At 39.1% G+C, this 14,180-nt stretch overlaps 1 protein-coding gene across 3 annotated transcripts in view; it reads left to right on the forward strand.

Annotated features, from left to right (window-relative positions):
* Positions 1-14,180, forward strand: part of WNT10B (Wnt family member 10B) — a 35,462-nt gene that overhangs the window by 8,811 nt on the left and 12,471 nt on the right. For 2 of the 3 annotated variants that reach the window (XM_063444727.1, XM_063444726.1), the window contains exon 2: positions 6,167-6,328. In XM_063444727.1, the coding sequence (XP_063300797.1) occupies positions 6,246-6,328 (83 nt within the window). In that variant the 5' untranslated portion in view covers positions 6,167-6,245. Of the gene's footprint in view, positions 1-6,166; positions 6,347-14,180 lie in introns of those variants that run through there. The other variant, XM_063444728.1, reaches the window with a different exon arrangement.

The following is a 14,180-nucleotide window of genomic DNA, read 5'->3' on the forward strand; positions in this document are numbered from 1 at the left end:
ACATTGCTTGTTTTACTCTGAAATAAATCTAGACCATCATTATCACAGAATGTAGCCGGTGTCTTTTTTGCTGTGGCTGGGACTGATCAGCGGTGTCCATTTACATGGAGCACCACTGTGGTTGATTTCCGGCTGCTCTTAGGTACTCTTCTGCTAATAAGGCGGAACGTGAGGACAGATAATTTTGTTTTTTGTTGTAGTAATGAATGTTTGATGAGTCAGTGATGGAAAAATGTGTTGTCCACCTTGACAGGCCTGATGATATGGTTGTGTAGCCAAAGTGTGATTTAATTTGTGAGTGAGCTGATTGAGTAGGATGAGGTTTTTGGTTGTGTAAGTGGATAATCTATATGGTGATCCCAATCTTCATGGATAAGATGTGGAAGTATTGTCCCTATAAAGCTGCGGGTTTGTAAGTATGCAAATAGGGGAACATTGAGATCAGGAAATGTGTGTTTGATTTGTGAGGATCATTTGTTTGGTTTTAATATTTTTGGTTTATATATTTTAGTGTGACCTACTTTCTTCCAAGAGTGAAATGGGTGTTGAGCTTCTCCGTTCTGGAAGCATGGGTTGCGTAAGAAGGATATATATTTGGTGTGTTGCCAATGGACTCCCAGTCATTGTCTGACTAATATCAACATTTTAATAGTGGATGCTAGTAAAAAGTTACATTTTTCTCTTTCTGTCATGGAAATGTATAAATAGTGTAGTAGTTGGTGAGCAAAGTTAAGGGCAAAGTTGTTTTTCTAACTGTAATGTGGTAAATTGTCCAGATCCTCTAATCTAGTCCAGGGCATGTAAGTAGTGTGCTGCTAAGGTGCATAACTTGAGATCAGGAATACTGAATTCTTATTTAAAGAAGATGAGGTGCCAATGGAGAGACTGTCTGAGTGGGCAACTGCTGATGAATGGCAGTCGCAGATACTTTGTCCTGGCAGAGATGCTCGAAGAGTGTTTAGGTTGGTCGAGGTGTAAGATAATTAGGAATTCAGTTATCCAGAGCAGAAAATAATTTTGCCTGTCTTTTGAAATTGAGATTCCTGGAGATATTTGTAGGTGAAAGAAGCAGAATTGTGGTTATATTACAAATATGCAATTAGTTGCTTCACTGTACTATAAGATTACATGTATAGTTAAACTCCCACCAACCTCAGCCAGAGTCACACTGAGCTTGATAGGAGTTGTAGTTCAGCAGGGGCAGACAACTTACTGCACTCAATTTGACGGGACATACATTCCCAACAGTGTGGCTTGTTTTTTTTTTTTTTATTTCTTTGACCTCTGCACCTAGGAATGGTAAAGGTCAAAAACTAGAACTCATTTATTATTTTCTTTCTTTATCAGGTAGTTAGAGAGTTAAATTGTCTGAGAGCCGGACACTGTCAGAGTTAGTCACAGAGTTATTCACTAAAGCCACAATTGCCAGGAATTCAAAGTGAATTTCAAATTTAAGACCAAGTAGCCCAACTGAAAGCATAGCTGATTTAGAATTTTTTTTCAGTTTGGCTATTTTGATTTACATTTCAAATTCACTTTGAATTCCTAAAAATTCTTACTTTAGTAAATAATCATGTGTTTGAGTCACTTAAGGGGATACTATAGGCACCAAAACAACTTTAGTTTAATTAACCAGTTTTAGTGTATAGATAAGGCCCTTCAGCCTCACTGCTCAGTTCTATGCCATTTAGGAGTTACACCCCCTTTCTGCATGTGACTTATACAGCCCTCCTAAACACTTCCTGTAAAGAGAGATTTAATATTTACACTTCTTTTATTGCACATTCTGTTTAATTTAGAATGTATAATCTCCTGCACTGTTAATAGCTTTCTATACCCCTCAAAAGCAGTTTGTGTGTGATTACAGAGCGGGAGATACAAACTTCTAAAGTAAGTTGACATCTGATTGTAATTTCATGAAGGCTGTGTGAGTCACATGCAGGCAAGGTGTGACTAGGACTGCATGGACAGAAACAAAAGTGATTTAACTCTGAAATGACAGAGAATTGAGCAGTGAGAGTGAAGGTACATAAGCCACGCAAACCCTGTTTAATTATGCTAACGTTGTTTTGATGTTTATAGTGTCCGTTTATGTCCAAATCATTTGGGGTTAGCGTGGTTTGAGTGCTGACACCAGATACAAAAGTTGCACAAAACTAACACTGCCAGCCAGGAAGAGAGAATTCCAGCATGCAGATTAACAGGCCAAAAGAGGCAGCCCGACACAGAAAGGAAAATAAATATTACCATCTTTTTGAAAGCTGTCAGCTCAAATAATTTTTTTTTTTTTTTAAATTCTTTATTTTTGTAGTGCATAAGCTTAGTACAATCGCTTGTGAGGTACCCCAACGGCAATCCTCCAGCGCATTATAAAACATTTAAACAGAGGTACAGGGTTGATCTTGCACATTTTTATAAAGTTGAGTTATGCGGTATACGGTATCGCTTGTCATTACTTAAGCATTTTCCTAACATGAAATAAACTAAAATAACGTGGCTTAAACTTTCTGCGCATGGAATAAAATTAAGATGCTGTGTCCAGTGTAATGGTAACTATACCAGCATACTAGTGTAGTTGATTCAGTTTTGGGAGTCGCCTAATTGAATCGTGTTTTTATATTCAAACTTAAACATAACTTTAAGTACAGGCTAGGCAAGTTATGAGGTGTATATAACAGTAAAGGTAAGGTAAGTCAGCTGGTGTACACTGGACATGTAAAATGTAAAACAGGCTTATTAACAGTCAATGAAACTGGCTCTGAAAATGCCAATGATACTCCGTCTGTGCTATATTTATTAACGACAGTATTAGTAGGTCTAACGGCAGTAGATGTGTACATTCTAGACTACAGTGGTGGCTATTGTGGCTTAGCACGCTTATAGTTGAGCGCTCTATTATATTGTATTGACCCCTGGGGTCGGGCCAACTGCATTTAGGGTAGGTAGATAATGCTCGCAGGAGGCATTTAAAACAATAAACAGAGGAGAGATACTGGTAAGGATTGTCCTGCACATAATGTATAGCCAGTAAGTGTGACACCCCGTGGCTGTTGCTGATCAGTGAAACTCAGAGAGCTTACCTGATACCCATGCTTGCTACTGGCGTCTCATATCGGGACTGAGTCCCAGCAGCTTTTTGTGTAGCGCAATGCTAAGCTGGGGCGCCCAATGTGTGAACATGCTAGGCCTATACAATATTCTTAAGGAGTAATTTACGTAAAACACAATAAAGGAGTATGCTGCATACAAGAGATATGTTTGTTAGTATTGAGCTGTGATGTGCTAATATACATCAGGTTAAGCAGTGGTGGGAATCTGTATATAATCAGGCTATTTGCAGTGAACAGTTCAAACACAAAAGGACCTGTGTCCTGTGCGTGCCGTGGGCATCCATGTGGACTGCTCAGCCGATGCCCTGTAGTGGGAAGCTGCAGGTGTACAGGTGTCTGTCTCCCTCGAACGCCAGCGCACCAGGGGTTAAGGCTTTTGGTTGTTCCTCTCGCCGGGCTCTTCCCGAGGTCCCTGTGTGGTGTTCACCGTTCTGGTGAGTCTTGTTGTCGCAGGCTGGGGTTTGGGGGGCTGGTGATTCTCGGATTCTCTGTGTGGTAGACAGCTTGGGTATGCTGGCTGGTCTCGCCCTGGTGTGAGTGGGAGTGAGCGCTGTCGCCGCGGGACATGTTGCCTTTTCTCGCCATCTTGTTTTTCGGCGTCGTCGGGAGGCCGCCCTAGCGGTGCTTGGCCGGAGTCCACACAGGTGTCGCCGGGTTGCTGGGCGAATCCATGCCGCCGCCAGTCTCCTCGCTAGCCTTAAGGCATGACATTTGGCACTGAGCTTCGTCCAGAGGCTTGCGCAGAGTTGGTCGAAGAAGTCCAAGGTATGCTTGGGTGGCTTTAACCGGGTGTGTTGCGTCGCTGGCCCTGCCAGTGGCGCCATCTTGCCTGAGCCCTGGCAGTTTTGTCTCACTGCAGTTTTTGTTGCTCGTTTTTGTAGCTTTGCGGGGGTGGGCACCCCCTGCGTGGACCAGGATAGCCCCCGCCGGTCCAGGGGGGGGGGTAGCAGGGCAGCGTTTGATTCATGCTTCTGAGCGGCTCCCTTGCCGGGCGATCGGCCGCCTCCCCCAGGCTTTAGGCTCCGCTCCTGTTTGGGCCTCATGGCCGGTTCAAGCGCTCGTTTCGCGTTTCGATGCGAGACAGGTATCGGCATGTTCCGTTCAGGGTCCTGTATCGTTTTCCGGGCACCATGCACCACTGACAGTGTTTGGTAGAACAGGATTTGTGTTTTTGCGCCCGCTGGTGCCGGAGCTATCAGAGAGTGCGTCCGGCCATCTTGGCAGTCAGGCCCCGCCCCCCTCAAATAAATTTTTACACATAGTTAAAGCGAAAAAGACAAGCTAGCGACGAAAACATAGCAGTACATTTTCTTTTGGCAAAAGACGTGTGATATATATCTAAGTGATATTACTGAAGAACATCTATAAGCATGGTGTGAATATATACATTTTAAGAGCTACCTGTGAAGTTTGGAAAGCCAGTTATATGTAGACACTAAGGGCATCTCTGTATTTCAAGGTCAAAACACAAATCAAAAATATATCATTAAAAATAAAATGTTTATAGAATTCAAATGCATGTTACATACCCTAAGAATCTTTATTTATTTGTTACATGTTATAAATTAGACGTGGTGCAGTGGTTGTGGTTACTAACTCAAAAGTGAGGGATTATACAACATGCATCCAAGTCACAAACCAGTAAATACTAATCAGCATTTTTTTCCAATACAATATTTCTAAGCAGTGTTTATAACAGCTCATCAGTTAATCTTATCTACATACCAGGTGTGTTGTTTACTAATGAAGTAATCTGGTGCACAATCTAGTCCATGTGACCTCAAACTCCGGCCCTCAAGATGTTGCTGAACTACACCTCCCATGATTCTTGAAAGAAATAGCCTGAGAATCATGGGAGTTGTAGTTCAGCAACATCTGGAAGGCCGGAGTTTGAGTTTGGGAAAGCCTGATTCTAGTTATTTGTCCAGAAGTTATATGTAGAATTGTATATAGAAATAGGAAACTATTGGGGGTTATACTAAAATTAGCAACTTTTGGCACTTAACAGAGATAAATTCTAGCAGGATGGAAAATGCTGAAAAGAAATGAAAAAGAGCTTTATGAACAAAACTGAAAATTGCCATTCCATATTCTGCATTTTAAGCATTTGGACATAAAACTCCACATCCTGCAAATTAGCAGAAAAGTACCGTCCTAGGAGCTCTGTTACTTGCAGTTTTTGGACAGAACATCAGGCTCTCATTCTCTGATGGCAGTGGGCATCATTATGAATGTAGACTAACATCAAGTCTGTTAAACTGGGACTTTGAATGGTAGCAGAAAGGTCTACACAGGACTTGTGACATGTCATGATTCCCTTTTATTCCAGAAGTTTGGTCCTTAAGGGGTTAAAGGATTTGCAACTTTTTCTCAGCATTCAGCAAACCTACTGATTAAACAGATGTCGATGTTATAGAAGACCTAGACCAATGATATGCAACCTTCGTTAAAAATATATTTTTCTAACTTATGGCCCCAGTGTTAATGGTGATGGGCCATAAGTTAAAAATATTAAATAAAAAAAGGAGAAGTCTAGATAAATTCACAAATCACCTACTGGTGATTTGTGAATTTATCTAGACTCATTCAACAGCTTTCATTACATATTTCATATTTAAAAGTACTTATCTTAACACCATCCCTGTGTGTGTTTGTTGGTATGTTAACTCTGTCACTGTAAGTCAACATGTGGATTTGTGCACATGACAGGTATCACTGTGTTCTCCTAATAATAATGCATATAAAAATGCAACCCTGGCACACACACAAATCCTAACCCTACCCAATAACACTACTATCCCTAAATATAGCATGTAATAGTCAACTGCATATTAGTGGAAACATGTCATCCCTGGGTTCTGGAGACATTCATAAGCCACGTGGCCATTATTTTCCCAGAATATAGTCCACCATTATATATCCTTTGGGTGAAATAATGTATTTGACCGTTGTTTACTTTTTAGACTTTGTGAAATAAATCATGGAAGGATAGGATTTAATTATGGGTTGAAATTTTAATGGTATGAGAATTTTTATAAAAGTTTTTTCTTCAACAGGGCAAGTAGACAGAAGGAAAGGGCAGCCCCCTGGGCCAGGAGATGAAGAAAGCTCCTCACCGTCTGACACAGCTGTCCGATGAAAGGTCAGAAGATGGCCTGGGACACCCATACAGAGACCTGGCTCTGGATTCTAACCATCGCCATCTGGCTCTGCAGCCGGTAAATGTGTGAACAGAAGTGAGAAAATGGGTTAAAAATGTACTTTCATTTCAATTTAAAATTCCAAACATGTAATCAATAGGGTGACTTACCGTCAGTCAAAAAGAGCACTAACACCTGTGTTATATTCTAAAGAAAATTGTTTCATGAGATACATGGCAATTAGAGAATTGCAAATAAATATTGGCATGCCCGTAGCACTGGAAGCCTGGCTTGGGAAAACCCTTTGCCAAACCCACATAAATAAAAGCTATCATCAAACTATTGTACAATCATGGATACATTTAAATAGTGCAGTGTAATTTTCAGGTATGTGTAGGTGCCAGCTTGCATACAATGCTGTGTTATTCCACTTTTTGGACGGTGCTAAGTTTACAAACATATTTCTTTACTTGGATATTTAGCCATCTCGGCATTGGGGAAGTGTGTTTACAAGATTTTGCCACTGTGTATGCATTATTTTTAAAATCATTTTTTATTGATTCCAAAGTTAAATAGACTGTGATTATGCACAATTTGTATTTCTTTACTGACTTAGACCATTGTATTGTCAGAAAACCATTTGTAACTGACAGTAGGAGGATAATAAAGCTATGTCCAATGAATGTAAAAATTGGATATGAGTACAAATACTCAGTGTGTAAATGTTCATGTTTTTTTTTTCAGAGTCAGATTTATTTATTGTATACATTATTAACAATGATCACCAGCATTCACTTGTACATTAACTGCACAGTTAGATTTGAAATCTAACCCTATGATTGTGATTGAGTGTGGAGTTGATTGAGTGTGACTGGGTGTTTTGGGCATGCTGAATGTGATTGAGTGTGGAGTTGGCTGAATGAGGGATTTGTGGGTAATGTTGTCCTTAAAATATGTTTGTTTGTTTTTTATCACCTTTCCTTTACCTTACTATGGGGGAGGGCGGGTAGCCTTGATTATCTGGGGGGCAATCCTTGGTAGTCCTGTGGTGCTGCTAACTGAATCCCTGGTGGCTCAGTGGTTTTGCAGTAATGGTTTACATGACATCAGCCTCTGCAACCCTGGTAGTTTCCCCACTGCTACCAAACATTCAGCAACAGTTCTGAATGTTCTGAAAAAAACTGTCAGATCAGATTGAAACAAAGTCTTCAGAACTTTGATAATCATATCAGTATTATTACAACAGTATCATTCATTTGCACACATTTGTGAAATATATAGTTTCTTGAAGAGTTCCTGATCTTATCTGGTCAAATTTTGCAAAAAAAAAAAAAAATATATATATATATATATAAAGAAGAATATCAACTTTTGATTTTTTTTCTGCGACCCTTTATCAAAGCATAGTCCATGGCTAGTAATTCCTTAAAGGAAGAATCATTATTTCTGGAACAAGTTCACCTTTGCCTCTTTTAACTTCCTTTTAAATCAATGTGAATCTTCTTTTTCAGTTTCTATGGATATTTTAGATAGTTTAAGATGTTCTCTCCTAGGGTCACATCTCTGTATTTGTAACACATCCAGGTGTCGGATGAGCTGAAGATCTATATCGGTTTTCTCTTATAAGAAAAACTGATTTATTGAGTTACATTTTAAAAAAGTTCAGAGGTTTTTATAGGGTCAGTAATACTTTTATTTAAATGGAGTTTGTATGAAATAGTACATTGAGACATGTTCAAATACACGTGTAAAAGTTATTTAAACTGCCTATAAATTCCATTTACTGTTACAAGAAGCCGTACATTATTCCGATATAAGATAAGAAGATAGCAGCAGGAGAAAACTCCCAGTGATCTCTTTGTGTGCTGCATTTGGATTGACTAGTTAGTGGTTTTAGCCAATCATAGAACAGCGAGTATTCATATACTGCTGGATGACTAGAAAATGTACACGTGAAAATGTACTGATATCTTAAGGTATGTTGATAATCGTTATATAGATATTCTGGCCTCCTATTTTCTGTGCTCTGCACCAGTTATAGAATTATATCTATAAAGAAGGTCATATTAAAACTTTGACAGTGAGTTAACTGTGATCTAGTCTGACAGAATGTTAAAACTGTGTGTTGGAGTGTCACGTTTTTGTGTGAGTACAATAATTGTGTGCTGGATGCTGAATGCTATATTTCATTAATGTTTAGTATAGTCTATATAATCTAAAGACTCTACAGAGTGGCCTCATTCACCTGAATCATTTAGTGTTCCAGTAGTTTCAGTTAGATATAGTGAAATGGCAAAACTCTAACTCTGTTAGTTATAAGGAATTGACGTTGGACAGTTCAGTGTTACTAAGTCTTGGTAACTATTTTAGACATTAAATTAAATAAACTGATTTCCAACCTTAATCGCGTATTTAGACGTAAATATAAAGTCTTCACTGTTCATCTATGTAAGGACGTGTTTCTTCTAAAGAATATTGAAACTATACTGTAATAAGTTCATAATAAGTTTAGTGCTAAGGACAAATTGACAACACAGGAGTGTGCAGCACATGACATTAGTATGTACAGCCTGGAATTTTTCCCTGTGTATTTTTTTTTTTTTTTTTAAATAAGGTGAATATATATTAAACATTAATTTTCAAGTGTCTTTTGTATTGATCAAATTAACTGAAATGAAGTGAGTTTTGTATTGTGTGTAGGGAGGTTGTACAGCGCTAGGGAATTGTACAGTGCTACGGAATTTGCTGACGCTATATAAATAATAAAAGTGACAGTGTGTGGCCGTAAGTGCTGTAGTTGTGAGTGATGGGTGACTGTGATATGTGTGTTGCAGCTGTGTGTGGCTGTATGGGATGTAACTGGCTGCGTGTGATGTTTGTGATTGTGTGTGATGTGTGTTTTGTCTTTGTTTGATGTTGGTAGATATGGATGGTTGTTGATGTGTGTGGCTGTATATGTTGTGTGTGAGTGATGAGGCTGTTTGTTGTGTCCAGCCTCCCATACATTACAAGATTTGTTTTAAATGAAAAAATATGTGATTTTATTTGCCCTCTTCATGACCTTTAGGCAGGGGGGCATTGTTCCTAATTTTCTAGTGGTCCAGTGGGGCCTGTGTCTGGTAGTGGTTGTCCGGTGGGTGGAGCTCATGGTCTGCGCCTCCCAGGGTGCAGATCACTGTAAATGCTCCATCAGGTAAAGGAATTCAAAGGAGGACTAACAGTGATCTAAAACCCATCTTATGTGCCGGCTATAAGCTCCCTCACAGCAATATTAGGGCAAAAGGCCAGTCAAGACCATCTTTTGGTCTCCCTACTAGCCTGTGCAGCAGCAGAGTGCCCCCCTAAGAACTAGAACTGCTCCAGCTGTATTAGCTGCATTAGGGAGTTGCTGGGTACCTGCAGCACATGCCGTGCATAATTCAGCCCTTCATGGCTTTAGCTCACTTCATAGAATATAAGAACTTTGTTAACCAGCTTTCAGTATTTTATTGCATTTCACGGTTCAGCCATTGACAATAAATCTTCATTTTTAGCATTTTTCAGAGCAAATAAATTACGTAAAGCAGAGTGAGGAGCATATAATGATCATTTTAGTGTGTGTACGCATTGACAAGAGAGAGGCAAGTTATGTAGCGGAAACTCCCAATACTTAGAATAAGTCTGTCTTGAGACACTGATTTATTCTTGTGTTATTTTATGAATTTACGTTGCCAAATTGCCTACAAAGTATTCTGTTTCTCATTCAAACTTCTGTGACTATATTCCTATTAAATATAAAACTATTACATTGGGTTTGTGTATGCATTGTCCAAATTATTTTCCTTATATAACAATATTTTCAGAGTCTCTTACTGGTTACTTGTCAACAACAAAAAGCAAGTGGCATTGCTCTGGATAGATTACGAAGTGTCAGGTCAAAACACGTTCTCCTGATTGCACAAGATAATTAAGCAACTGCCTCATTCTGGGGTAGCTTGTGTATAGTGCCATGGGCATCAGAAATAGAATATATATGTCACCAATTTGTTGTATTATTATAATTTTTTTCAAAAGGTTATAAAATTGGTTACATACAAGTCTTCATTAACAGAAACATTGGGCTTAAATGGACACTATAGTCACCTGAACGACTTTAGCTTGATGAAGCAGCTTTTGTGTATAGAACATGCCCCTGCAGCCTCACTGCTCAATCCTCTGCCATTTAGGAGTTAAATCCCTTTGTTTATGAACACTAGTCACACCTCCCTGCATGTGACTTGCACAGCCTTCCATAAACACTTCCTGTAAAGAGAGCCCTATTTAGGCTTTCTTTATTGCAAGTTCTGTTTAATTAAGATTTTCTTATCCCCTGCTATGTTAATAGCTTGCTAGACCCTGCAAGAGCCTCCTGTATGTGATTAAAGTTCAATTTAGAGATTAAGATACAATTATTTAAGGTAAATTACATCTGTTTGAAAGTGAAACCAGTTTTTTTTTTCATGCAGGCTCTGTCAATCATAGCCAGGGGAGGTGTGGCTAGGGCTGCATAAACAGAAACAAAGTGATTTAACTCCTAAATGACAGTGAATTGGGCAGTGAAATTGCAAGGGAATGATCTATACACTAAAACTGCTTTATTTAGCTAAAGTAATTTAGGTGACTATAGTGTTCCTTTAAGCTAGGTTCTGTAGCATTAGGTAAAACAATGGATAGGAAAGTTTAGACTTAGGGGAACTTAGGGTTAGAGGTATTTAGGGCTCTCCAAACATAACTAATCCTAAATCTACATAATGGGATGCCGTGGTGTATGCTGTGTCATTACTGGTGTACGCAATGTACGCAGAGCTGTAATGATGCTCATCGATCAAACATGGCTATAATTAATAAGACTTGCAAAAGAGTAATTATGGCCCAGGCACTCAAGTTCAATCCAGTGGGTAGATTTATTGGAGCAGAATAAAAACAATGTTTTGGCCCGCAACAGGGCCTTTGTCAAGCTGTTGTGGGCCAAAACGTTGTTTTGATTCTACTCCAATAAATCTACCCACTGGATTGAACTTGAGTGCCTGGACCATCATTACTTTTTTGCAAATCACATTGTGAGGATTGGCCAACCTCATGCCCGGTTGCACCCTGGGATCCAGGAGAGTGCGGTATCCATATTGATAATTATAATTAATAGGACAACATTATATCATCACTTTTATCAAGATGAAGGACTAACAAAGTAAAGTGAGAGAGTGCTAGGTGATCACATGAGAGGATAAGTTGAAATAAAATAGGCTAATGCTTTCTTTACAATATATCATCAAGTTGTACTCTGTCAAATGGCTTAAAATTGCCCTATATTCAAAAACAAAATTTTATTTGGACATAATGCAACTGGGCACACAGAGAAGAGTGACGCTAACGCATTTCTTCATTGTCTTCCTTCTTTGTGTTCCCTCCACCTGCCGCACATTATGTCCAAATTTAATAATATTTTCGAAGGACAATTTTAATCCATTTGATTTCAGGCGTTACTGTCACCCACCCTGAAAAATTTGTATTTCATAAAGATAGAATCTTTATGAAATACTCATATTGACTCTGTTGGAATGGCACTGAAATTCCAACCCAGTCAAGATATATACTGAGATAAAATAGGGACTAGTTTGTGTCAGTATTCCGACTATGCCTGACAATTATTTCTGGAGGATCCCGCTGTCCCACGGGCTCCTTTATAAACCTCAATGCTGTACTTATGTGTGACAGTAGAGCAGTGATGTTGGCTCCTAGCGCTGAAACGCCAGGAGCTGAAGAGGACCCATTGGAAGAAGATATCGGCACCTGCAAGGGACAGGTTCAGGTAAGTAGAACTCACCTTTGCCTGCCCCCCCTGGCCACCAAACCTGAAACGGCAAAGCCACCGTTGGGGAAATTTACAAATCTTGCAAAGTCTTCAAAAGGTGACAGTACCACTATAAGTTCTGAATCCAAGACCCTGGTGATGTTTTGTGTGTCTAGTGGGATGTGTTTTTTTACAATTGATAATACTTCTTCGCTGCACTATTCCATTTTGGATTTTCTAGAATCTAAACTGTTAAATCCATTCTTTTTTTATTTGATTGTGAATATACTATATCAATGAGAAGTAGTTTTTCATGTGGCCTTATGAGCAGCTTTCAACCCTGGTGTGCTGTCTAAGTCCGTCATTTTTGAAAACACACTTCTATAGGATTAAATGTAAATTTGTGCTGTCAAAATATAACTTAATAATCAGTTGCTAATATATATGTTAATTATTTATTACGGTGAAAGTTTTATGTGTTTCTTACTTCCTGTTTTGCAAAAGCTAGCTTTTATTACCAAGGTTATAAAACGAGAATTATTTTCCCTTCAGCATCGACATGTTTTGATCTGTCGCTTGGTCCTTTGGCTCCAAATTCTGTTTTCCTGCCCCTCCTTTTAGCGAGAAAATGCTGAGGTTTAGGTATGAAGTGAAGACAAATATATTCCCACCCTGTAAGGAGCATCCCACAGAGCTTCTGACACAAGCCATGGCTTCTGTCCCCACCCAGGGCAAGACGAGGGGACCAGAGATAACCCTTTCAAAACCACACTCTGAAAAAAGGATATTAAATACCATTCAATATACAGTTCTGTAGTCTGTTGTAAGGTATAGTTTGTTTCTCACTGTTAAATTATTTGCAGTTTCCCACCTGACATGATTTAGGCATGCACTTGGGGTTATTCTAAGCATTATGGGAGCACAAATATGCACAAGCAGCTATGGACACTGAGCATACCTCATGGAATAAAACTTTGTAACATATATGTTGGGTTGAGATTTGGCTAGCAACTATCAAAGGGATAGGCAAGATTTTGTTATTTGGTGTGCCGGTCCTATTATTTTAAATCAAGGTGTACATGTTGCCGTATTGTGCTTGTGTTATTTATGGGCGCTGCAGTTGCTATCCAACGTTGTATTTGTGCGTATGTGGGCTGTATATGTTTATGAGTAGTTTGTGGTATTGTGCAATTGTGTGTCTGGATGGTATGTCCCATTGTGTGTTTGGTCGTGTGCTGCTTATGTTATTATGTGAGAGGCTGCTTGTGGGTTTGTATGAATGTGTGTAGATTGTCAGTAATGTTGTGTTTGTGGGGACTTTGTGTGTTTGTGTATGGGCTGTTTGTATTATTTGTTTTAGAGGGAGGCTTATTCTGTTTTAAATATTTTTATTGTTTCACATAAGAATGCATATTGCAAACTGGTTCAAAAAGAGCAAGCGGTTGCCCACGCAGGGGCTCAAGCAGTAGTTTACATCAAACATTAAGGTGAACAGTCGCCTGCGTAGAGGCTTAAATTGTTAACGCACAAGTAAAAATGCAGATTATCGCCTGTGCAAAGGCATGTTGATCAAAACATAAACTTATGCTCATACTAAACTTAGTACATGTACACTTTAGGCATTACAACATGAGCTGTATAATCTGAGCAAATGCGCTATTTGTTTAAATTTAAGTATCAGCATTTTATGAATACGAAATTGTATTGCTAACTGAGGCCTGTATGGACTTAGGTCGTTAATATGTAAAAAGCGGTTAACGTAAAGTAAGCTGCCGTGTGTGCTTAATCTGTGAGGTCATGCACTCATCTATTAGCAATACCTTGCTGCATTATAATCAGAGTATGGCCCGAGAGGTGACGTAAATTAAGGTATGAATAAAGCCTATTCTGTAAGTTAGTCGACGTGACCTATTGACATGTAGTTACCTGTGCAGCGTGTGTCGTCCTAATGGGAAATGTTAGCGTTTTGACCTACATTATATAGTGCACCCTTCTGGCTATTTATTCAACAACAAAAATAAACAGCATTAAGCAGGAGCCCTGGGGGGCTTTAAGATATATATAACATGAGCAGAAACAACAAAAGCAAACATTAACATAAATAGCCATAACAAGACTAAT

This window comes from Pelobates fuscus, chromosome 1 (assembly GCF_036172605.1).
Source record: "Pelobates fuscus isolate aPelFus1 chromosome 1, aPelFus1.pri, whole genome shotgun sequence".
NCBI lineage: Eukaryota > Metazoa > Chordata > Amphibia > Anura > Pelobatidae > Pelobates > Pelobates fuscus.